Here is a 25,777-nt window from a genome sequence, read left to right as displayed (position 1 = left end):
TCTCCCTTGCCCTTCTCCCACTCCTCTCCCTTGCCCTTCTCCCACTCCTCTTCCTTGCCCTTCTCCCACTCCTCTCCCTTGCCCTTCTCCCACTCCTCTCCCTTGCCCTTCTCCCACTCCTCTCCCTTGCCCTTCTCCCACTCCTCTCCCTTGCCCTTCTCCCACTCCTCTCCCTTGCCCTTCTCCCACTCCTCTCCCTTGCCCTTCTCCCACTCCTCTCCCTTGCCCTTCTCCCACTCCTCTCCCTTGCCCTTCTCCCACTCCTCTCCCTTGTCCTTGTCCCACTCCTCTCCCTTGTCCTTGTCCAACTCCTCTCCCTTGCCCTTCTCCCACTCCTCTCCCTTGCCCTTGTCCCACTCCTCTCCCTTGCCCTTCTCCCACTCCTCTCCCTTGCCCTTCTCCCACTCCTCTCCCTTGCCCTTCTCCCACTCCTCTCCCTTGTCCTTCTCCCACTCCTCTCCCTTGCCCTTCTCCCACTCCTCTCCCTTGCCCTTCTCCCACTCCTCTCCCTTGTCCTTGTCCCACTCCTCTCCCTTGCCCTTCTCCCACTCCTCTCCCTTGCCCTTCTCCCACTCCTCTCCCTTGCCCTTCTCCCACTCCTCTCCCTTGCCCTTCTCCCACTCCTCTCCCTTGCCCTTCTCCCACTCCTCTCCCTTGCCCTTCTCCCACTCCTCTCCCTTGCCCTTCTCCCACTCCTCTCCCTTGCCCTTCTCCCACTCCTCTCCCTTGTCCTTCTCCCACTCCTCTCCCTTGCCCTTCTCCCACTCCTCTCCCTTGCCCTTGTCCCACTCCTCTCCCTTGTCCTTGTCCCACTCCTCTCCCTTGTCCTTTTCCCACTCTTCTCCCTTGTCCTTGTCCAACTCCTCTCCCTTGCCCTTCTCCCACTCCCCTCCCTTGCCCTTGTCCCACTCCTCTCCCTTGTTAACTAATTTGTTTAAAGTTTTGAAAAAAGTCAGTGATCGCATAATATTTCAAATGCTCATTCATATACATTATCTTAGTTCCTCAGATCCTCCAAATACAAACATCATAATAATTCTAGATCAAATGAGTGATGGTTAACGAAAATAACCGTGTGTGTGTGTGTTTTGTGTGTCAGCTGCGGAGGACGCTGGAGGCGAGGAGTGTGTCTCAATGCTCGGGGAAGGAGGCGACACCGGGGAGCTGCTTCCGGGAAAGTCTCTGGTGTTTGCGGCGATGGAGCTGCTGGTGTTTATCCTGGTGCGTCACCTGCCTCAGCTTAAAGAAGAGAGCAAAGACAGCGGCAGACGAACGCCTCAACACCTGTGTGACGACAGTAGCCGACTGGTGGCAGCCTCAGTCACAGCCCTCGCAGAGCTGCCCTCGCTCTGCTCACCTGCAGGTACACACACACACACACTGAAGGAGCTGAAGGAGGACGTTTGTACAATTGACCTATCGGTAAGCCCCGTCCCCCTTAGTTACTGTTGCTAACTCGGACAAACAAACAGAGTTGCTATATCTTACAATAACAGCTGTCCGTGTGAAAACATTATCCCAAGATGTTTTTGGACACAGAATGTAGCGTATACCCCGTCCGAATGATGGCCAAACTTTACTGATGGTTTATCAAGTTTATTATGTCCTTTTTTCACTCCAAAAAATCATCGTAAGAGCTGAACAAACAAAGTATAAGAAGTGCACATTAACGTCTCATTCACAAACTCTCTCTCTCCGTTGCATTACCATTAACATGCACAGCAAATTACACAAAAACACTTACAGTAAACAAACATATACACAGACCGTATGCCTTTTCGGGGGTGCAGTTAATAACTGGTAAACTTTGTATCTGCAAAACAACTCTGATAAACTGCGTGCAAGCTCTTCCTTTCACTACCCATAGACTATAATACCCATCAAAATAAGAGTCCTCCTTAGTAGGACAGATAATGTAGACCTTAAACATATCTCAAATTAAATTAATTTACATATAACCAGTTTAATATAGAGTGGCACTGAAATGTAGACCTTCGTGTTTTTGACCTGCAGTGTCACATGACGTGAGAACAGTTAGTTATTTCTGTTTGTATGTTAGCAGGGACTTTAATCGTAACTTAATGAGAGTATGACAAACAGAAAATCCTCTCAGGACACCTGGAATCAGTGTTACAGTACCTCAGACACGACATTTGAGCATTTTTGTAGCATAAACACCATCAAATCGATGAGAGTTTCGGATTTTCCAATGTTTCTCTATGGCGCTGAAACCTAAAGATGTCCGAGTTCCGGTCCCAGCGCAACTGATACTCAACTGCTATTGGCTCATCTGCGTTCGAGGGGCGGGGCTTACCGATAGGTCAATTACACAAAGTTTTTTCAGTTTTTTCAGACCATGTTGATCATTTAGAGGCCTCAGGATTTAACATATCAAACATGATAAACTAAGTCTAGTTGTATTCCGGCTGTAGGAAGCCTGACCATCCTGCCCACGGTGCTCTTCCTGATCACGGGAGTGCTGAGAGAGACGGCGGTGAAGACGTCTGACCACTCCGTCCCTGCCCCAGTGTCTGCGGCTCTGCAGGCCATCAAAACCATCCTCAGCTCACGCTCAGCCAGGAGCCAGACCCAGTGGAGCGCTCTGGTGCGGAGCAGCCTGGCCTCGGTGCTGGAGTTCTCTGAGCCCGGTGAGACGAGTGCACACACACACACACACACACACACACACACACACACACACACTGGAGTTCTCTCAGCCCGATGAGACGAGTGTACACACACACACACACACTCACACACACACACACACACACACACACACACTGGAGTTCTCTCAGCTCTGGTGAGACGAGTGTGCACACTAGTGTTGTAGTACTCGAGACCGGTCTTAAGACCATTTTTTGATGGTCTTGGTCTCGGACTTAGAGGACTCGGGATTTGATCTCAAGACCAGTCAAGACCACACCTGCTGGGATATCACTAAATCACTAGTGCATTGTCTGATTTGACATCATTAATGTTATTTGATGTAAAACCTACAGCTTAAAATGCGATCAATAACTTCTTTGTAATGTGATTTCTTTTGTCGCTGTTCTGTCGGGTTCAAAATCAATGCAGCATTGGCTCAAAAATGCCCAAAATTTATATTAATGCCCACAAAATTCTGAGATTTCGTTTTTTTTTTATATAAAATTGAATATAATTAAGCAATATCACAAGAGCAAGAGAGCTGTTTTCATGAATACAAGCGTGATTGCAAATGATATTGATTTATACAAACGTATAAATCAACGCCTCAAAGTCTTGGTCTTGTCTCGGTCTCAACCCCTCAAAGTCTTGGTCTTGTCTTGGTCTCAACTCCTCAAAGTCTTGGTCTTGTCTCGGTCTCAACCCCTCAAAGTCTTGGTCTTGTCTTGGTCTCAACTCCTCAAAGTCTTGGTCTTGTCTTGGTCTCAACCCCTCAAAGTCTTGGTCTTGTCTCGGTCTCAACCCCTCAAAGTCTTGGTCTTGTCTTGGTCTCAACCCCTCAAAGTCTTGGTCTTGTCTTGGTCTCAACTCCTCAAAGTCTTGGTCTTGTCTTGGTCTCAACTCCTCAAAGTCTTGGTCTTGTCTTGGTCTCAACCCCTCAAAGTCTTGGTCTTGTCTCGGTCTCAACCCCTCAAAGTCTTGGTCTTGTATTGGTCTCAACCCCTCAAAGTCTTGGTCTTGTCTCGGTCTCAACCCTCAAAGTCTTGGTCTTGTATTGGTCTCAACCCCTCAAAGTCTTGGTCTTGTCTTGGTCTCAACCCCTCAAAATTACAAACAGATTTTTTCAAAATTTTAAAACTAGACTTGATCTAGTGGTTTATACCAGATGTCGTATGGGTCACACAAGTTTGACCCATGCTTTTTTGCTTAAGGGTGAAGACCCAATTTTATGCATGTTTTGTAAAATTCCTTTATCTGTTAAACATATTTTATTGGATTGTCCTGGAATTATTACAAGCAGAATGCTCTTTTATGAAGTTACTTCAATTAAGGACGTATTTAATGAGATTATGCCTGAAAAGGTTTTGGATCTTTTATCATATGTTAATTTAAAACATCTTGTATAAAATGACTTGCTGTTTTGTTTTTTATTGCATTTATATGATATTTGTATTTTTGTAGTTGAATTTTTGCCATGAAAATAGCTTTGAATGCTCACATGGCATTAAATAAAATAATCTGAATCTGATCTCAACCCCTCAAAGTCTTGGTCTTGTATTGGTCTCAACCCCTCAAAGTCTTGGTCTTGACTTGGTCTCAACCCCTCAAAGTCTTGGTCTTGTCTCGGTCTCAACCCCTCAAAGTCTTGGTCTTGTCTCGGTCTCAACCCCTCAAAGTCTTGGTCTTGTCTTGGTCTCAACCCCTCAAAGTCTTGGTCTTGTCTCTGTCTCAACCCTCAAAGTCTTGGTCTTGTCTCGGTCTCAACCCCTCAAAGTCTTGGTCTTGTCTCGTTCTCAACCCTCAAAGTCTTGGTCTTGTCTCTGTCTCAACCCCTCAAAATCTTGGTCTTGTCTTGGTCTCAACCCCTCAAAGTCTTGGTCTTGTCTCTGTCTCAACCCCTCAAAGTCTTGGTCTTGTCTCGGTCTCAAATCCTCAAAGTCTTGGTCTTGTCTTGGTCTCAACCCCTCAAAGTCTTGGTCTTGTCTCTGTCTCAACTCCTCAAAGTCTTGGTCTTGTCTCTGTCTCAACTCCTCAAAGTCTTGGTCTTGTCTCGGTCTCAAATCCTCAAAGTCTTGGTCTTGTCTTGGTCTCAACCCCTCAAAGTCTTGGTCTTGTCTCGGTCTCAACCCCTCAAAGTCTTGGTCTTGTCTCGGTCTCAACCCCTCAAAGTCTTGGTCTTGTCTTGGTCTCAACCCCTCAAAGTCTTGGTCTTGTCTCTGTCTCAACCCTCAAAGTCTTGGTCTTGTCTCGGTCTCAACCCCTCAAAGTCTTGGTCTTGTCTCGGTCTCAACCCTCAAAGTCTTGGTCTTGTCTCTGTCTCAACCCCTCAAAGTCTTGGTCTTGTCTTGGTCTCAACCCCTCAAAGTCTTGGTCTTGTCTCTGTCTCAACCCCTCAAAGTCTTGGTCTTGTCTCGGTCTCAAATCCTCAAAGTCTTGGTCTTGTCTCGGTCTCAACCCCTCAAAGTCTTGGTCTTGTCTCTGTCTCAACCCTCAAAGTCTTGGTCTTGTCTCTGTCTCAACCCTCAAAGTCTTGGTCTTGTCTCGGTCTCAACCCCTCAAAGTCTTGGTCTTTTCTGGGTCTCAACCCCTCAAAGTCTTGGTCTTGTCTCGGTCTCAACCCCTCAAAGTCTTGGTCTTGTCTCGGTCTCAACCCTCAAAGTCTTGGTCTTGTCTCGGTCTCAACCCCTCAAAGTCTTGGTCTTGTCTCGGTCTCAAATCCTCAAAGTCTTGGTCTTGTCTTGGTCTCAACCCCACAAAGTCTTGGTCTTGTCTCGGTCTTGGTTTAGGTGGTCTTGACTACAACACTAGTGCACACACACACACACTTTAGTTCTCTCTGCTCTAGTGAGAGGAGCGCTGGTCTGTGTGTAGTCCCGATGGCTCTGCTGTTTCTGACACACTCTCTCTCTCCCTCTCTCCCTCTCTCTCTCTCCTCCTCCAGATTCGTGTGGAGCCGCTGTGGATGAAGTCAGTCTGCTAACGGCCGTCACGTTGTTCCTGCTGTCGGCCAGCTGTGAGGTGATCGGAGTCTCCGTCCTGCAGACCGGCTGCATTGAGCGGTTCAGACATGGACTCGGTTCTGAAGATCCCTGGGTGAGTTACACGAGGACACAGACTGGAAACTTTATTTACTTTGAATAGGTCACACTAGACTGACTCATGGGCACTTATTGAAGGGTGCCATGTTATCTGTAAAACATTGGACTGCTTTTTTATGTTATGAAACAACGCTTTTTATCAGGACAGACTTTTAAGGATTTATTAATGGATCCAGAAAATCTTTTACAATTTTACAAGTACATATAAAGAGTCTTTATAAAATTGTACTAATTTTATACATGTTTTTATTATATTGTATTTGTAAAAATATGTTGTAAAATGTTTAATATGTATCTGCTAGTGATGCCGATATGGCAATAAACTTAAATACTACATACTGTAGAGTACTTTTGCCCTGATGAGTAGCACATATTTAAACTGCACCTATTGTGCTATTCTGAAGGCTCCTGATGTTGTTTTGAGTCTCCTACAGTACGTTTACACACATCCAAACTCAAAAAACACTGTCATTTTCTCATAATATCCACTGCAGCATCAGCTCTTCTCTCTCAGTGTCTGAAACGCTTCATTTGAAGATTCAGTCTCTCTAAGCTCCGCCTCTCTGAGAGCTGCTCTGCTATGGTTGGTCAGAAAGCAAGCGCTCATTATCATATCTGAATCTCAGTGATACGATCAGTATCGATGGCGAGGGTTTGACCGTCTCAATCTCAGCAGAAAACAGCGTCTTCTCCACATGACCAACACCAACCAAACTACAGTGGGTGAGGGCGGTGCTAAGAGACGCTGTACAGCCAATCAACACCAGAGGCGGGCATTATGCAAATTAACTACAGTGGGTGAGGGCGGTGCTAAGAGACGCTGTTCAGCCAATCAACACCAGAGGCGGGCATTATGCAAATTAACTACAGTGGGTGAGGGCGGTGCTAAGAGACGCTGTTCAGCCAATCAACACCAGAGGTGGACATTATGCAAATTAACTACAGTGTGTGAGGGCGGTGCTAAGAGACGCTGTTCAGCCAATCAACACCAGAGGTGGACATTATGCAAATTAACTACAGTGTGTGAGGGCGGTGCTAAGAGACGCTGTTCAGCCAATCAACACCAGAGGCGGACATTATGCAAATTAACTACAGTGTGTGAGGGCGGTGCTAAGAGACGCTGTTCAGCCAATCAACACCAGAGGTGGACATTATGCAAATTAACTACAGTGTGTGAGGGCGGGGCTAAGATGCTGTTCAGCCAATCAACACCAGAGGCGGGCATTATGCAAATTAACTACAGTGGGTGAGGGCGGGGCTAAGAGATGCTGTTCAGCCAATCAACACCAGAGGCGGGTATTATGCAAATTAACTACAGTGTGTGAGGGCGGGGCTAAGAGACACTGTTCAGCCAATCATGACCAGAGGCGGGCATTATGCAAATTAGTTACAAACCTACACAGTGAGCCTGAATCACTTCTTTCTTTTAGAAGACAAAAACTCCATTTATCTGCACTTTGAAACTTTGCAGGGCTTTTGCACTCAAACCGCTGCTATATCACAATACATGAAAGGGAACATCTGAAAAAGCTTAATAGAGGCACTTTAAAATGTAAAAACATCTGAATATTTCTTGTGTGTGTGTGGGGACTGGTAATCCCTACGTTATGGGGACAAAATGTCTCCACAAAGATGGCAATAACTGAAATCCTCGTCCTTGTGGGGACATTTTTAGGTCCCCATGAGGAAAACATCTTATAAATCAGACTAAGTGATGTTTTTAGAAAATGTAAAAATGCAGAATGTCTCCTGTGATGGGTAGGTTTAGGGGCAGTGTGTGTGTGTGTGTGTGTGTGTGTGTGATGGGTAGGTTTAGGGGCTGTGTGTGTGTGTGTGTGTGTGTGATGGGTAGGTTTAGGGGCAGGGGCAGTGTGTGTGTGTGTGTGTGTGTGTGATGGGTAGGTTTAGGGGCAGGGGCAGTGTGTGTGTGTGTGTGTGTGTGTGTGTGATGGGTAGGTTTAGGGGCAGGGGCAGTGTGTGTGTGTGTGTGTGTGTGTGTGTGTGTGTGTGTGTGTGTGTGTGTGTGTGTGTGTGTGTGTGTGTGTGTGTGTGTGTGTGTGTGTGTGTGTGTGTGTGTGTGTGTGTGTGTGTGTGTGTGTGTGTGATGGGTAGGTTTAGGGGCAGGGGCAGTGTGTGTGTGTGTGTGTGTGTGTGATGGGTAGGTTTAGGGGCAGGGGCAGTGTGTGTGTGTGTGTGTGTGTGTGTGTGTGATGGGTAGGTTTAGGGGCAGGGGCAGTGTGTGTGTGTGTGTGTGTGTGTGATGGGTAGGTTTAGGGGCAGGGGCAGTGTGTGTGTGTGTGTGTGTGTGTGTGTGTGTGTGTGTGTGTGTGTGTGTGTGTGTGTGTGTGTGTGTGTGTGATGGGTAGGTTTAGGGGCAGGGGCAGTGTGTGTGTGTGTGTGTGTGTGTGTGTGTGTGTGTGTGTGATGGGTAGGTTTAGGGGCAGGGGCAGTGTGTGTGTGTGTGTGTGTGTGTGTGATGGGTAGGTTTAGGGGCAGGGGCAGTGTGTGTGTGTGTGTGTGTGTGTGTGTGTGTGTGTGTGTGTGTGTGTGTGTGTGTGTGTGTGTGTGTGTGTGTGTGTGTGTGTGTGTGTGTGTGTGTGTGTGTGTGTGATGGGTAGGTTTAGGGGCAGGGGCAGTGTGTGTGTGTGTGTGTGTGATGGGTAGGTTTAGGGGCAGGGGCAGTGTGTGTGTGTGTGTGTGATGGGTAGGTTTAGGGGCAGGGGCAGTGTGTGTGTGTGTGTGTGTGTGTGTGTGTGTGTGTGTGTGTGTGTGTGTGTGTGTGTGTGTGTGTGTGTGTGTGTGTGTGTGTGTGTGTGTGTGTGTGTGTGTGTGTGTGTGTGTGTGTGTGTGTGTGTGTGTGTGTGTGTGTGTGTGTGTGTGTGTGTGTGTGTGTGATGGGTAGGTTTAGGGGCAGGGGCAGTGTGTGTGTGTGTGTGTGTGTGTGTGTGTGTGTGTGATGGGTAGGTTTAGGGGCAGGGGCAGTGTGTGTGTGTGTGTGTGTGTGTGTGTGTGATGGGTAGGTTTAGGGGCAGGGGCAGTGTGTGTGTGTGTGTGTGTGTGTGTGTGTGTGTGTGTGTGTGTGTGTGTGTGTGTGTGTGTGTGTGTGTGTGTGTGTGTGTGTGTGTGTGTGTGTGTGTGTGATGGGTAGGTTTAGGGGCAGGGGCAGTGTGTGTGTGTGTGTGTGATGGGTAGGTTTAGGGGCAGGGGCAGTGTGTGTGTGTGTGTGTGATGGGTAGGTTTAGGGGCAGGGGCAGTGTGTGTGTGTGTGTGTGTGTGTGTGTGTGTGTGTGTGTGTGTGTGTGTGTGTGTGTGTGTGTGTGTGTGTGTGTGTGTGTGTGTGTGTGTGTGTGTGTGTGTGTGTGTGTGTGTGTGTGTGTGTGTGTGTGTGTGTGTGTGATGGGTAGGTTTAGGGGCAGGGGCAGTGTGTGTGTGTGTGTGTGTGTGTGATGGGTAGGTTTAGGGGCAGGGGCAGTGTAAGGGGATAGAATATACAGTATGTACGGTATAAAAACCATTGTGCCTATGGAAAGTCCCCATAAAACATGAAAACCCAACATGTGTGTGTGTGTGTGTGTGTGTGTGTGTGTGTGTGTGTGTGTGTGTGTGTGTGTGTGTGTGTGTGTGTGTGTGTGTGTGTGTGCAGACTCAGGCCCGCTGTTATCAGCTGCTGCTGTCGGTGTTCCAGCACTCCAGCCGCAGTCTCTCCGCTCCCTACATCCACGCTCTGGCTCCGCTGCTGGTGGAGAAGCTGAAGGAGGTGGAGCTCCAGCGGCCGGCCTCTGCTGCTGAACTACAGGCCGTACAGGAAGGGGTTAAAGTGCTGGAGAGCCTCGTGGCCCTGGCGGAGGAGCACAACCGTAAGCACTGGGCCGGCACTATATAGGCCTTTATCACAGCGGCACTGAATACAGGAAGTGTGCGCTGAAGCAGTGTCGATTCTTCTGGTTATGTATATTTCAGAGATGCACCGATTGCAATTTTCTTGGCAGATTTACGATTTTTTGTTAATGAGATCGGCCAATACCGATTTTCTTTCTAAGAACTATAATTGACAGCACATACAAACAAAAATTCACTTTTTCTTCAAACCCAATTATTTTTTATTCTAAAATAAATGATTAAACATTACAACAGGATCTTCTCTCACTTAAACAACTCTCAGGAAATAAGTGTTCTGTGCCTGGAAAGAAGTAGAAATAACAAATAACTGAAAAACATTACACATTGAACTTTTTCTCTTTTTTACTTGTTTTACAAAAGTCAAAATATCCTATGAATGAACAAACCTGAAGTGTGCAGAACTCCTCCAAATAATAGTTCAGTGATTGGGTAATAAATGTGGCCAGCTAGGGATGTCACAGCACCAAAACTCCAGTAGTCGGTTCCAATACCATACAAATTTTACGGTACCACAGTTAAATGTTTTTTGTATATATATATTTTTATTTATTTAAAGGGTTAGTTCACCCAAAACTGTAAATTGTGTCATTAATGACTGAGCCTCATGTGGTTGGACACCCGTCAGACCTCCGTTCATCTTCAGACACAAATGAAGATATTTTAGTGTAAATCTGATGCTCTGAAAGGCCTCCATTGGCTCAACTTTACACTCTCAAGACCCTTAAAAGACACTAAAGACTAAAGTTACAAAGTCCATCTCACTACAGCGGCTCTACAATAACTTTATGAAGACGAGAATAGTTTCTGTGTGCAAAAAAACCCTAAATAACGACTTATATAGTGATGACCGATTTCAAAACACGGCCTCATGAAGCTTCGAAGCGTTATGAATCAGTGAGTCGATTCAGCAGTTCAGAGCGTTATGAATCAGTGAGTCGATTCAGCGGTTCAGAGCGTTATGACTCAGTGAGTCGATTCAGCGGTTCAGAGCGTTATGAATCAGTGAGTCGATTCAGCGGTTCAGAGCGTTCTGAATCAGCGAGTCGATTCAGCGGTTTAGAGTGTTATAAATCAGTGAGTCGATTCAGCGGTTCAGAGCGTTATGAATCAGTGAGTCGATTCAGCGGTTCAGAGCGTTATGACTCAGTGAGTCGATTCAGCGGTTCAGAGCGTTATGAATCAGTGAGTCGATTCAGCGGTTCAGAGCGTTCTGAATCAGTGAGTCGATTCAGCGGTTCAGAGCGTTATGAATCAGTGAGTCGATTCAGCAGTTCAGAGCGTTATGAATCAGTGAGTCGATTCAGCGGTTTGAATCGCCAAATTTCAGCAGTTTGGCGGTTTGACACGCGATCCGAATCATAATTCGGCATAATACAGCAGAAGTGCAGCCGTTTCCCCGGTAACCCTTGTAAACAAAACCTAATACTTAAAGACTTAAGGCTATTCATTTTCAAACTTAAACATTTTTTATTTTAATCTGGACTAAATGTCATGCCCTAGATATTGTGTGAATATGTTCTGACTGTTATTCAGTCACACACTTTACAATAAGACTCTATTATTTAACATTAGTTAATTCATTAACAAACTGACAATGAAAAATACTTCTAAAACATTTATTTATCTTAGTTAAATGTACATTTCAGCAAAATAACACATTCATATCAAAAGTTGTAACTATATTATTTAATGCACCTGAGCTAACACACACTAACAGTTGCTTTTTTTAACTAGCATTATTAAAGAATAATAACTGTACAAATGTAGCTCTTTGTTGATGTTAATGTATTAGCTAGTGAGACATTATCATAAAGTTTTACCTATTGCGCTTTATAATTCTTTAGCACTTTAATCTGTTTTAAATATGTTTACTTTATACAGTTTTGTGTATTGCTTTATTGTATTTAAATGTTTGGTTCTTTTGTTATAAGAAAGTTATTAAACCTGTTATGGTATGACAACACTTTTTTTTGCAACTTATTTCAATATCGTGATAATACCGTATACCGCGATAAAAGCTTCAGCAATTAATCGCAACATGACAATTTTATGCCTGCACATGCCTAGTGTAGATGGATCGGCTCAAAATCGGAGACACGTGAGACTGATCGGCCGATCAGGGCCAATCATGCAAATAATCAGCCAATTCTGATCCCTGGCCGATCAATCGGTGCATCTCTAGTATATTTTCAATGTGCTGTTAACTAGTTGAACAAACGCCTCTTAAAATAAGTTTTGATTGCGTTGCGACTGGAAGTAGCGATAAACCGCTTCACTTACTGGAGATAGGAAGTGTGATTTAAAGGTTTTTCTACAGAAATATTCATTTAAAAGTACAAAAATCAGCATCTTGGTGTGGAGTTGTGATCCAGCTTCTTTCCTTCCACCGCTCTCAGGAGTCCAGTTGCTGGCTCTGCTGGTCCCGACCCTCATCTCATACCTGCTGGACGACACCAGCTTCTCCACAGCCTCCAGCAGCTCCAAAGGCCTGCACGAGTTCGCCCTCCAGAACCTGATGCACATCGGCCCTCTGTACCCCGCGGCCTTCAAGACCGTCATCGGGGCGGCACCAGAACTCAAGACCCGACTCGAGGCGGCCATCAGATCCAGACAGGCCGACAGTAAAGCCAAGGCGGCGGCCAGACCTCAGCCCAGTGTGCAAGCGGCGCCCACCATCAAACTCAAGACCAGCTTCTTCTAGTCCTTCAGCTCATGCTGTTTGTATAAAGTCAATAAAGGTTACATCACATAAATCATAAAGGTCTGTTACAAGCATTAGTGTTCGGTTTTATGAAATGCACCTTTTTGAAAGCTCACATGACAAAAATTCACATTACCTGAATATTTCCATGAACACATTCCCATGTTTTTTTCTTCTTCTTTTAACTGTTGCTTTTTATTATTTACTATCTGACCATAATTTAAACCTTATATCATCATATTTATCACTTTTCCAGAAATTCACGTGTTTTTTGGTAAGTGTTGATCATTGTTTTAAGCGGCTGATTAAGCGGCACAGATGTTCTTAAGTGAAGTTGTAGTTTGTGAGTCTGTTGAATATTTTAGAGTTGCTCAATGCTGGAGTTCTTGTTTGAGCTTTTAATAACTCGATTGTAATGTCTGCCTTTCATTGCCTGTCCTTTATCAAGTAAAAATATGTAATATATGCAACATTGCCTGTCATTCATATCCAAAAATTATGTCCCAATCAATAACCGTCCATATTACCGTCCATTTGCTGTAGGTAATCTGCACTGTGATTGACATGACCAATGATATCTTTAGAATTGACCGCTAAACTGGTTTAGGTGGAAAAAATCATGCTAACTAAACCACCTGGTTACAAAAAACACCTTATTCTACACTCTCAGAAAAAAAGGTACAGTGCTGTCACTGGGGCGGTACCCTAAGGTACAAAAGTGAAAAGGTACATCTTTGTACCTTACTCACCCCTAAAAGGTACATATCAGTACTTTAAGAGTGCGTATTAGTACCTTAAAGGTACATATTAATACCTTAAAGGTACATATTAGTACCTTTTTTGTTTTGTACCTTGGGGTACCGCCCCAGTGACAGCAATGTACCTTTTTTTCTGACAGTATACTGATGGGCATTCAAAATCATGAATATTTCATTAATATTCATACACTATATTGCCAGAAGTATTGTGCCGCCCCTCCAAATCACTGAGTTCAGGTGTTCAACCCCTTCATGGCCACAGGTGTAAACTCCAGCTTTAGGCCTGCAGACGCTTCTACACACATTAGAGAGAGAATGGGTCGTGAAATATTCCACGCTCAACTGTTAGTGGGATTATAACAAAGTGGAAGCCATTGGGAACAACAGCAACTCAGCCACGTTCCAGTAAAAGGAACTCTTAATGCTTCACCAAGACATTTTGGACAATTTCATGCTCCCAACTTTGTGGGACCAGTTTGGGGACGGCCCCTTCCTGTCCCAGCATGCACCAGTGCACAAAGCGTCTCCATAAAGACATGGATGAGGAGTTTGGTGTGGAGGAACTGGAGTCCTGAGCTCAACCCGATAGAACAGCTTTGGGATGAATTAGAGCGGAGACTGAGAGCCAGGCCTTCTCGTCCAACATCAGTGCCTATTGGGTTCTTCCATTCCTCCAAATTCAAATCCCTTCTTGCCCAGATGCTCAATTTGTCTAGATGGCCAACTCTAGGAAGGTTCTGGGTCATGCCAAGCTTCTTCCGTTTAAAAGTGATTGAGGCTATTGGGGTCCTAGGACCTATAAAATGATGCTTTTCCACTGTAGTTTAGTACCGCTTCAAAGTGGGTGGGATTATAGACTGATCGTGACATCATCGTAAACGCAACACAAAGAAACACACAACACAGGAGCGATGGAGCATATCGATGGAATGTGTTCTTGATTCTTGGCATGTGGATGTTTTTCACTGCAAGACGAAGTTTGTTTCTAGGGGGTTTTGTGTCTTGTGTCGCAAATCCAATGACTCTGGTAGTGACGATTCTCTCTGACCAATCAGTGATCTGCAGTGTTTACACGGCTCATTTTACAACCCAAAATCAGAAAAAGTTGGGACAGTATGGAAAACACAAATAAATAAAAAAAAGAAGTGATTTCTTAATTTACTTTCACTTGTATTTAATTGCAGACAATATGAACACAAAATATTTCATGTTTTGTCTGGTCAACTTCATGTCATTTGTAAATATGCATCCTTTCCTGTCATTCAGACCTGCAACACATTTCAAAAAAAGTTGGGACGAGCAATTTAGGGCTAGTAATGAGGTAAAATGGTTAAATAATGGTGTGATTTGAAACAGGTGATGTCAACAGGTGATTGTAATTATGATTTGGTACAAAAGCAGCATCCAAGAAAGGTCTAATCCTTTAGGAGCAAAGATGGACAGAGGATCGCCAGTTTGCCAACAAATACGTGAGAAAATTATTGAAATGTTTAAAAACAATGTTCCTCAAGGAAAGATAGGAAGAGATTTGGATATTTCACATTCAACAGTGCATAACATAATTAAAAGATTCAAGGAATCTGGAGGAATTTTCAGTGTGTAAAGGACAAGGGCGCAAGCCTAAGCTGAACAACCGTGATCTCCGATCCCTCAGGCGGCACTGCATCAAGAATCGTCATTCATCTAGAAGCGATATCACGACATGGGCTCAGGACTACTTTGGCAAACCTTTATCAAGTACCACAATACGTAGTTACATCCACAAATGTCAATTAAAACTGTACTGTGCCAAAAGGAAGCCCTATGTTAACAGTGTCCAGAAGCGCCGTCGACTTCTCTGGGCTCGAGGCATCTGGGATGGACCATCACACAGTGGAAACGTGTACTGTGCTCAGATGAAGCAGTATTTCAGGTAGTTTTTGGGAGGAATGGACGCCGTGTGCTCCGGACCAAAGAAGAAAAGGATCATCCAGACTGTTACCATTAACAAGTCCAAAAGCCAGGGTCTGTCATGGTATGGGGTTGTGTCAGTGCCCTTGGCAAAGGTAACTTGCACTTCTGTGAAGGCACCATTAATGCTGAAAAGGACATAGAGATTTTGGAGCATAATATGCTGCCTTCAAGAATACATCTTTTCCAGGGACGTCCATGCATATTTCAACAAGACAATGCAAAACCACATTCTGCACACATTCTGCAGTCCTGGCTGCGGAGGAAGAGGGTTCGGGTACTTGACTGGCCTGCCTCAGTCCCGACCTGTCTCCAATAGAGAATGTGTGGAAGACCCCGAACTGTTGCCCACCTTAAGACTTGTTTGCAGGAAGAATGGGACAAAATTACACCTGAAACACTTCATCACTTGGTGTCTTCAGTCCCTAAACATCTTTTAAGTGTTGTGAAAAGGAATGGCAACATTACAAAGTGGTAAATGCTTTACTGTCCCAACTTTTTTTGAAATGTGTTGCAGGTTTGCCGGAAGTTATGGCGCTGGGAATACTAGATGACATTCGTCTGATAAGAGGTAAAAAAATAACAAATACTGTTGGGTTTTTCACAGAAACCGATGGTTTCGTGTCTTCAGACATCAGTGTGTCCCACAAGACTGTGTGTTTTTACTCTCATACTCTAAAATATCCCCATCGACATCATTATACGACTATCACACTGTTAAAAATCTTCATTTGTGTTCTACTGAATCTTAAATGCCCTGGGGGTGAGCAGATACACATAAACATTTTGTTTTGGGTGAACTATCCCTTTAAACACTCTTGGAAACATTTGGAATAATGTGAGTACACAAGTCAACACAATCTTACATATTGTGCCTTTAATGCTTTATGTTAAATGCGTAACTTATAAAGTTAAGAGCAGATCAGGAACACACACTTCATTATAAATGTACATTTGTATATATCATATTGACAGCAGTGTGTTCCAAACGCACACAGTTCCTGTTCCCTCCAAAGTCCCACTTTAAGGGTGAGTAGGGCATAGGGATGCTCACTTCCGATTGGAATCTGCCGTGTGTGTTTGTTTGGACTCTTTGAGCCTGTGAGCCTTCCGTACGAGCCGATCACCGAATGGTTCTCACGTCCTCATTTCCATCACCTGTGCTCCATGTCCTGTTTGTATGTTCAATCAGCCGAGGGTTCATTCAGCCCCGGCGAGCTCTCGTCAGCCGAGCTCCGTTTCCTGCGTTTCCTGCTATTGTAGCTTTGATTATGGCTCTAATCTGCAGCTCTGGTGTGTGTGTGATTACAGTTTGGATTCGGTTTCTTGTTTTGTGGATTGTTGTGATGTGTTTTGACCCAACTTAGAGTTTAACACAACAATGCATGACGCAGGACTTGGTGCCTGAAACTCTGTATTCTAATATTGCACATGTATGTAATAATGAATAAATATAGTAAAATACGCTGTTTAAAGGGTCATCACACACACAAGCACACACAGTCTGGTGTTAATCTTGAGTATCTATAGAGTAGTGTTGATCCTTTATATCTCCCAAGAGTCTTTAGTTTATCATATTTATAAAAGACAGAAACACTGAACCGATTCTTTCTGAACTCAGCCGAGTCCGTGGAGGCGTGCAGTGGGCGGAGCTAAAAAGAGACACACACACTCTCACACACACACACACACACACACTTACCGCCTGCGGTTTCCACTCATGACCGGGAACAAACACACACACTTGCAGAACTCCGGAAACACAAACTGCATCCCCTGTTCCCTTAACTCTGGGTTATTTGTGAAGCTGAACAAGGTGATCTTTCCCTCACACACACACACACACACACACTTACCGCCTGCGGTTTCCACTCAGAACCGGGAACAAACACACACACTTGCAGAACTCCGGAAACACAAACTGCATCCCCTGTTCCCTTAACGCTGGGTTATTTGTGAAGCTGAACAAGGTGATCTTTCCCTCACACACACACACACACTTCTTTAGTGACATTGTTGATCTCGTGTGTCAACACCAGCGCCGCCGACGGCTCCTGTAACCCGAACAAAGCTCAATGATGGACGCACTCTTGCTCTGGTGTGTGTGTGTGTGTGTGCGCGCTCATCTGGGAGAAGTGCCCATATAAGGATTTCCACCCTTTATGATATTATACAGGGCCATACTCGGAAAAAAAATACTTTACTAGAATGTACTGTAGTATTTACTAGGGTAATTTACTAGAATGTACTGTAGTATTTATTAGGGTAATTTACTATAATATACTGTAGTATTTACTAGGGTAATTTTACTAGAAGGTACCGTAGTATTTACTAGGGTAATTTTACTAGAATATACTATAGTATTTACTAGGGTAATTTTACTAGAATATACTGTAGTATTTACTAGGGTAATTTACTAGAATGTACTGTAGTATTTATTAGGGTAATTTACTATAATATACTGTAGTATTTACTAGGGTAATTTTACTAGAATGTACCGTAGTATTTACTAGGGTAATTTTACTAGACTATACTATAGTATTTACTAGGGTAATTTTACTAGAATATACTATAGTATTTACTAGGGTAATTTTACTAGAATATACTATAGTATTTACTAGGGTAATTTTACTAGAATATACTGTTGTATTTACTAGGGTAATTTTACTAGAATATAGTATTTACTTGGGTAATTTTACTAGAATTTGCTGTAGTATTTACTAGGGTAATTTTACTATAATATACTGTAGTATTTACTAGGGTAATTTTACTAGAATATACTCTAGTATTTACTAGCGTAATTTTACTAGAATACAGTATTTACTAGGGTAATTTTACTCTAATATACTGTAGTATTTACTAGGGTAATTTTACCAGAATATACTATAGTATTTACTAGGGTAATTTTACTAGAATATACTATAGTATTTACTAGGGTAATTTTACTAGACTATACTATAGTATTTACTAGGGTCATTTTACTAGACTATACTGTAGTATTTACTAGGGTAATTTTACTAGAATATACTGTAGTTTTTACTAAGGTCATTTTACTAGAATATACTATAGTATTTACTAGGGTAATTTTACTAGAATATACTGTAGTATTTACCTGGGTAATTTTACTAGAATATACTATAGTATTTACTAGGGTAATTTTACTAGAATATACTGTAGTATTTACTAGGGTCATTTTACTAGAATATACTGTAGTATTTACTAGGGTAATTTTACTAGAATATACTGTAGTATTTACTAGGGTCATTTTACTAGAATATACTGTAGTATTTACTAGGGTAATTTTACTAGAATATACTGTAGTTTTTACTAGGGTAATTTTACTAGAATGTACTGTAGTATTTACTAGGGTAATTTTACTAGAATATACTATAGTATTTACTAGGGTAATTTTACTAGAATATACTGTAGTATTTACTAGGGTAATTTTACTAGAATATACTGTAGTATTTACTAGTGTAATTTTACTAGAATATAGTATTTACTAGGGTAATTTTACTAGAATGTACCGTAGTATTTACTAAGGTAATTTTACTAGAATATACTGTAGTATTTACTAGGGTAATTTTACTAGAATATAGTATTTACTAGGGTAATTCTACTAGAATGTACCATAGTATTTACTAGGGTAATTTTACTAGAATATACTATAGTATTTACTAGGGTAATTTTACTAGAATATACTATAGTATTTACTCGGGTAATTTTACTAGAATATACTATAGTATTTACTAGGGTAATTTTACAATAATATACTATAGTATTTACTAGGGTAATTTTACTAGAATATACTGTAGTATTTACTAGGGTAATTTTACTAGAATGTACCGTAGTATTTACTAGGGTAATTTTACTAGAATATACTATAGTATTTACTAGGGTAATTTTACTAGAATATACTACAGTATTTACTAGGGTAATTTTACTAGAATATACTATAGTATTTACTAGGGTAATTTTACTAGAATATACTGTTGTATTTACTAGGGTAATTTTACTAGAATATAGTATTTACTAGGGTAATTTTACTAGAATATACTATAGTATTTACTTGGGTAATTTTACTAGAATATACTGTAGTATTTACTAGGGTAATTTTACTAGAATATACTGTAGTATTTACTAGGGTAATTTTACTAGAATATAGTTGTCACAGACACGTCAGGTTCCACCCTCCACCAATCACAGCGCACTCCATCCCCAGAGTACTGATCACTATCACCTGCACCTCATCATGGCACTCATCACCAGCACTACAAGAAGCACACGCACACAGCACTCCACGTCCGGTCTCGTTCGCATATATGTCTACCTATACTTACCTCAAGGACTCTACTATCGATACTACCTGTCTCCAGCGTGTCTCCTTCCTTCCGTGTTCCCTGTCTGCTGTGTGGGTGTGTTCCTGTCCGTCTCTTTGTCCTCCAGCGATCTCCAGTCTCCAGCGATCTCCAGTCTCCAGCGATCTCCATTCTCCAGAAACCTCCAGGCTCCAGCGTCATTCCACCTTCCATACAAAAGACAGTAACTCTCTCTCTCATATCACCATCCTATCTACCATCAACCGGTTTACTCACCTACTCCACTTCCCATGCTCTACTGTGGTCAAATAAACTACCATACCTGTTAACATCTGTGTCTGCCTCCTGTGTACTTGTAACAGAAGACCGGACCACAACCGAGACCCAGTATGAGCCAACCGGATCCCTTCCAGGAATTGGTAGATGCGCTTCGGCGCACATTTCCTCCACAACCCACTCTAGTTACTGTTCATTCACCTGCACCAGCGAACACCAACCCATCTGTCAACAACCCTCCTTCACTACCTCCGTATGCTAGTCCCATGGCCAAACCGGCGCCCTACTCAGGATCGGCGGAGAATTGCAGCGGCTTCCTGCTGCAATGCACACTGGTCCTGGAGATACAGCCGCACTTGTACCCGAGCGACACTTCAAAGATCGCCTTCATTATATCTCAGCTCTGCGGCAAAGCATTAATGTGGGCCGATTCCATCTGGTCACAACAAGGTGCGGTAACGCAGTCCTACTCAGCATTCATTTCCCACTTCCGGGAGGTGTTTGGGAAGCCAATCACAGATTCGTCAGCTGGTGAGAAACTTTACAATTTAAAACAGGGATCCATGTCTATTTACGATTATGCTTTGCAATTCAGAACGCTTGCAGCAGTCAGTGGATGGAATGAACAGGCGCTGATAACTACATTTCGGCAAGGATTGGAACCTCGGGTACGGCTGCATCTCGCTGCATGCGAGGACTCCATCCGCCTTGAGAAGTTCATCCAGCATTACATTCGCTGTGCCACTCGCATGCAGGCGTGCATCCAAGAGCACCAGGACCAGTATCCCTTCAGCGTGCCCTTCCGCCGATCCGAGCCCGTCAGCACCCCAGAACCAGCCCACGAACCCATGGAGTTAGAGAACTCCCGACTAACCCCTGAAGAATGCCGCCGTCGGCTGACCCTACGTCTCTGTCTGTATTGTGGTGAACCTGGGCATGTCATAGCTGCATGCCCCACACGACCTCCGCGACCCATGGTGAGTGCCATTATTCCTGCTGATCATAAAATGAAACCACTCACCACTGTCGTCACCCTTACTGCCGCTAATGTCTCCCTTTCAGTGGTCGCGCTCCTCGACTCGGGGTCAGCCGGCAACTTCCTCTCCGGTGCCATCTGCCGCCAGTTACGCCTCAAGACCACTCCGTCTCCGACCATCTACAGGATCAGCTCCATAACCGGAAGACCCCTCAGTCGCAAACACGTCCGTACCGTGGCTGGACCATTCACTCTTCAGGTCGGGCTTCTACATCGGGAAGAGGCTCACATGCTGGTTCTGGAGGATTCGACCGCTGACGTGGTTCTGGGGCGCCCCTGGTTGGAGCAGCACAATCCTACCATCTCTTGGAAAACGGGCGAAATCCTGAAGTGGGGCGACACTTGCTTCTCACAATGTCTGACTGAACTTCCTCTTCCATCCTCATCTTTGCCTGATCTGACTCTCTGTGCCACATCCATCGAAAGTCCAGTTGAACAACGCTCCGTCGATGTTTCCAAGTGTTACGCCCCCTTCAGCGATGTCTTCTGCCCGCAACGGGCTTCCAAGCTGCCTCCACACCGGCCATGGGACTGTGCCATCGACCTGCTTCCGGGTGAACCAGTACCAAGGGGTAAGATATACCCACTATCCATCCCGGAGGAGAAGGCCATGGAGGAATACATCCAGGAAGCCCTCGTCCAAGGTTACATCAGGCCGTCTACTTCCCCTGCTGCGTCCAGCTTCTTCTTCGTGGCAAAGAAGGACGGAGGCTTGCGGCCATGCATCGATTATCGTTCCCTCAACAAGATAACAGTTAAGTTCCGGTATTCCCTTCCTCTCGTCCCAGCAGCCCTCGAACATCTCCGTGGTGCCACTGTGTTCACCAAGTTGGACCTCCGCAGCGCGTACAACCTCATCCGGATACGTGAGGGGGATGAGTGGAAGACTGCCTTTATTACCCCTACTGGACACTATGAATACCTCGTCATGCCGTATGGATTGGTAAACGCCCCCTCCGTATTCCAGGATTTCATCCAGGAGGTGCTTCGGGAGTTTCTCCATCGATTCGTCCCAGTCTACATCGACGACATCCTCATCTACTCCCGGAGCCAGGCCGAACATCGCCAACACGTTGCGGAGGTCCTCAACCGTCTACGTCAGTTCCATCTATTCCTCAAGGCCGAAAAGTGTTCTTTCCACCAAACTTCAGTTTCCTTCCTGGGATACCACATCGATCACAGTGGCATCCGGATGGACGAGAGGAAGGTGGAATCCATCACCACCTGGCCAGAACCCACCACTATAAAGGAACTCCAACGCTTCCTAGGTTTCTCCAATTTCTATCGACGATTCATCAAAGGTTACAGCTCCATCACTCATCCACTCACCAGTATGTTACGCAACAAACCCAAGTCTCTGTCCTGGACCCCGGCAGCCACCAACCTCAAGCCACCTCAAGAAAGCCTTCACCACCGCTCCCCTCCTAGTCCATCCAGACCCGGAAAAGCCCTTCGTCGTGGAGGTGGACGCCTCCAAAACCGGAGTGGGAGTGGTGTTGTCGCAGCAGCAGGGGACGCCAAGTAGACTCCATCCATGCGCCTTCTTCTCCCGCAAGCTCAGCCCGGCGGAGGTCAACTACTCCATCGGTGACAGGGAACTTCTCGCAGTCAAGCTTGCCTTAGAAGAGTGGAGGCATTGGTTGGAGGGAGCCAAACATGCGTTCCTGGTGCTAACAGATCATAAAAACCTTTGAATATCTTCGATCAGCCAAGAGATTTAACCCCAGACAAGCCCGGTGGGCCATGTTCTTCTCCCGTTTCAACTACACCATCTCCTACCGTCCTGGTACCAAGAATCTTAAGGCTGATGCTCTATCCCGTCTTCATGCCCCTGACGAACAGATCGAAGAACCAGAACCCATTATTCCAAGCTCCCTCATAGTAAGTCCTATTACCTGGTCCGAAGAAACCATTCCCTCCTCCAATGCCTCCACGAACCCTCCGCCGGGTTGTCCACCTGGCTTGCTATACCTCACTCGGACACGACGAACTCCCACAATTCACTCGGCTCACACGTCACTCGGTACTGGTCACACCTAGGAGTAGATTTCATCACTGACCTGCCGGTCTCAGACGGTAATACCACCATCCTAGTGGTAGTAGATCGCTTCTCCAAATCATGTCGTCTGATCCCACTCCCAGGTCTGCCTACTGCCATGGAAACAGCCGAAACACTCTTCAATCAAGTTTTTAGATACTTCGGAGTACCTGAAGACATAGTATCCGATCGAGGTCCCCAGTTCATTTCCCGAGTATGGAGATCGTTCTTCTCACTCCTAGGTGTGGCCGTTAGCCTGACGTCGGGGTATCATCCACAGTCAAACGGGCAGACGGAAAGGAAGGTTCAGGAAATTGGTCGCTTCCTACGTACCTTCTGTCATGACCACCAGGACTCTTGGAACCAGTTCCTAGGTTGGGCAGAGTACGCCCAAAACTCCCTGAAGCAGTCAACCACAGGACTCACCCCATTCCAATGCGTACTCGGTTTCCAACCTCCACTGTTCCCCTGGGATGGGGAACCCTCCGACGTTCCTGCTGTGGACTACTGGTTCCGAGAGAGCGAGAGGGTCTGGGACTCAGCTCACCATCAGCTGCAACGGGCCCTGCGCAGACGCAGGATGGTCGCGGATCTTCTGCGTTCTGACACCCCCGTCTTCCAGCCTGGTCAACTGGTGTGGCTTTCTACCCGAGACATCAGAATGCGTCTGCCTTGCAAAAAGCTGAGTCCCAGGTTCATTGGCCCGTTCCCCATCACCAAGCAGGTCAACCCGGTCACATATCAACTCCGTCTACCACAAGGGTATCGTATACATCCTACTTTCCATGTTTCACTACTCAAAGCTCACAATCCCTCTGTTTCCCCCACAGGACCTGACGTAGTTCCCGCCGAACCCCCCCCCTTCCACTCATCCTGGAGGACGGTACGGCCTACAAGGTCAATGAGATCTTGAACTCCCAACGTTGTGGTGGTCAGCTGGAATATCTTGTGGATTGGGAAGGATATGGTCCCGAGGAACGCTCCTGGGTCCCAAGGAACGACATTTTAGATCCCATGTTACTCCAGACATACCACGACAGTCATCCTGAGAAGCCAGCTCCGCGGGGTAGAGGACGACCACCACGGCGTCGGGGTTCTCGGCCCTCTGGAGCGGGCCGTGGAGGGGGGGGTACTATCACAGACACGTCAGGTTCCACCCGCCACCAATCACAGCGCACTCCATCCCCAGAGTACTGATCACCATCACCTGCACCTCATCATGGCACTCATCACCAGCACTACAAGAAGCACACGCACACAGCACTCCACGTCCGGTCTCGTTCGCATATACGTCTGCCTATGCTTACCTCAAGGACTCTACTATCGATACTACCTGTCTCCAGCGTGTCTCCTTCCTTCCGTGTTCCCTGTCTGCTGTGTGGGTGTGTTCCTGTCCGTCCCTCTGTCCTCCAGCGATCTCCAGTCTCCAGCGATCTCCAGTCTCCAGTGATCTCCAGTCTCCAGCGATCTCCAGTCTCCAGAAACCTCCAGTCTCCAGAAACCTCCAGGCTCCAGCGTCATTCCACCTTCCATACAAAAGACAGTAACTCTCTCTCTCATATCACCATCCTATCTACCATCAACCGGTTTACTCACCTACTCCACTTCCCATGCTCTACTGTGGTCAAATAAACTACCATACCTGTTAACATCTGTGTCTGCCTCCTGTCTACTTGTAACAATAGTATTTACTAGGGTAATTTTACTAGAATATAGTATTTACTATGGTAATTTTACTAGAATATACTATAGTATTTACTAGGGTAATTTTACTAGAATATAGTATTTACTAGGGTAATTTTACTAGAATATACTATAGTATTTACTAGGGTAATTTTACTAGAATATACTGTAGTATTTACTAGGGTAATTTTACTAGAATATACTGTAGTATTTACTAGGGTAATTTTAATAGAATGTACTATAGTATTTACTAGGGTAATTTTACTAGAATATACTGTAGTATTTACTAGGGTAATTTTACTAGAATATACTATAGTATTTACTAGGGTAATTGTACTAGAATATAGTATTTACTAGGGTAATTTTACTAGAATATACTATAGTATTTACAAGGGTAATTTTACTAGAATATAGTATTTACTAGGGTAATTTTACTAGAATATAGTATTTACTAGGGTAATTTTACTAGAATATACTATAATATTTACTAGGGTAATTTTACTAGAATATACTATAGTATTTACTAGGGTAATTTTACTGGAATATACTGTAGTATTTACTAGGGTAATTTTACTAGAATATACTGTAGTATTTACTAGGGCAATTGTACTAGAATATACTGTAGTATTTACTAGGGTAATTTTACTAGACTATACTATAGTATTTACTAGGGTAATTTTACCAGAATATACTATAGTATTTACTAGGGTAATTTTACTAGAATATACTATAGTATTTACTAGGGTAATTTTACTAGACTATACTATAGTATTTACTAGGGTAATTTTACTAGAATATAGTATTTACTAGGGTAATTTTACTATTACATACTATAGTATTTACTAGGGTCATTTTATTAGAATATACTGTAGTATTTACTAGGGTATTTTTACTAGAATATAGTATTTACTAGGGTAATTTTATTAGAATATACTGTAGTATTTACTAGGGTCATTTTACTAGAATATACTGTAGTATTTACTAAGGTAATTTTACTATAATATACTATAGTATTTACTAGGGTTATTTAACTAGAATATATTGTAGTATTTACTATGGTAATTTTACTAGAATATACTTTAGTATTTTTTTAATGTGGGCTCTGCAGATCCTCGAGGACGTTTATGATTAATGCATAAAAACAATATGGACTGGAATATATGACAGTACAAACTGAGCTATTAAATCTGAGCACAATGCCTGGCCTGAGCGGGTTATAGATCAGCCGGTGGAGGGAGACACAGACACATCCTGCCCTTCCCAGAGCCCGAGCAACAAACTCCTCAAACTCCTGAGCGGGAAACAACCTGTGCTCCGCTCCCACATTCCTGCAGAGGCCGTGACGTCACGAAGCCTTCCTCAAACATCA

The 25,777-nt window shown here is 44.2% G+C and overlaps 1 protein-coding gene across 1 annotated transcript in view; it reads left to right on the top strand.

Annotated features, from left to right (window-relative positions):
* Positions 1-12,816, top strand: part of heatr5b (HEAT repeat containing 5B) — an 85,565-nt gene extending 72,749 nt beyond the window's left edge. Inside the window, exons 31-35 of the mRNA XM_079843492.1 lie at positions 1,100-1,363; positions 2,433-2,648; positions 5,591-5,742; positions 9,391-9,604; positions 12,044-12,816. Coding sequence (XP_079699618.1) covers positions 1,100-1,363; positions 2,433-2,648; positions 5,591-5,742; positions 9,391-9,604; positions 12,044-12,348 — 1,151 coding nt within the window. The 3' untranslated portion in view covers positions 12,349-12,816. The remainder of the gene's footprint in view (positions 1-1,099; positions 1,364-2,432; positions 2,649-5,590; positions 5,743-9,390; positions 9,605-12,043) is intronic.
* Positions 12,817-25,777: the final 12,961 nt, after the last annotated feature.

The sequence above is a fragment of the Gobio gobio genome (genome assembly GCF_949357685.1).
Source record: "Gobio gobio genome assembly, chromosome: 18".
Lineage (NCBI taxonomy): Eukaryota > Metazoa > Chordata > Actinopteri > Cypriniformes > Gobionidae > Gobio > Gobio gobio.
This window is presented reverse-complemented; position numbering and strand designations above follow the sequence as displayed.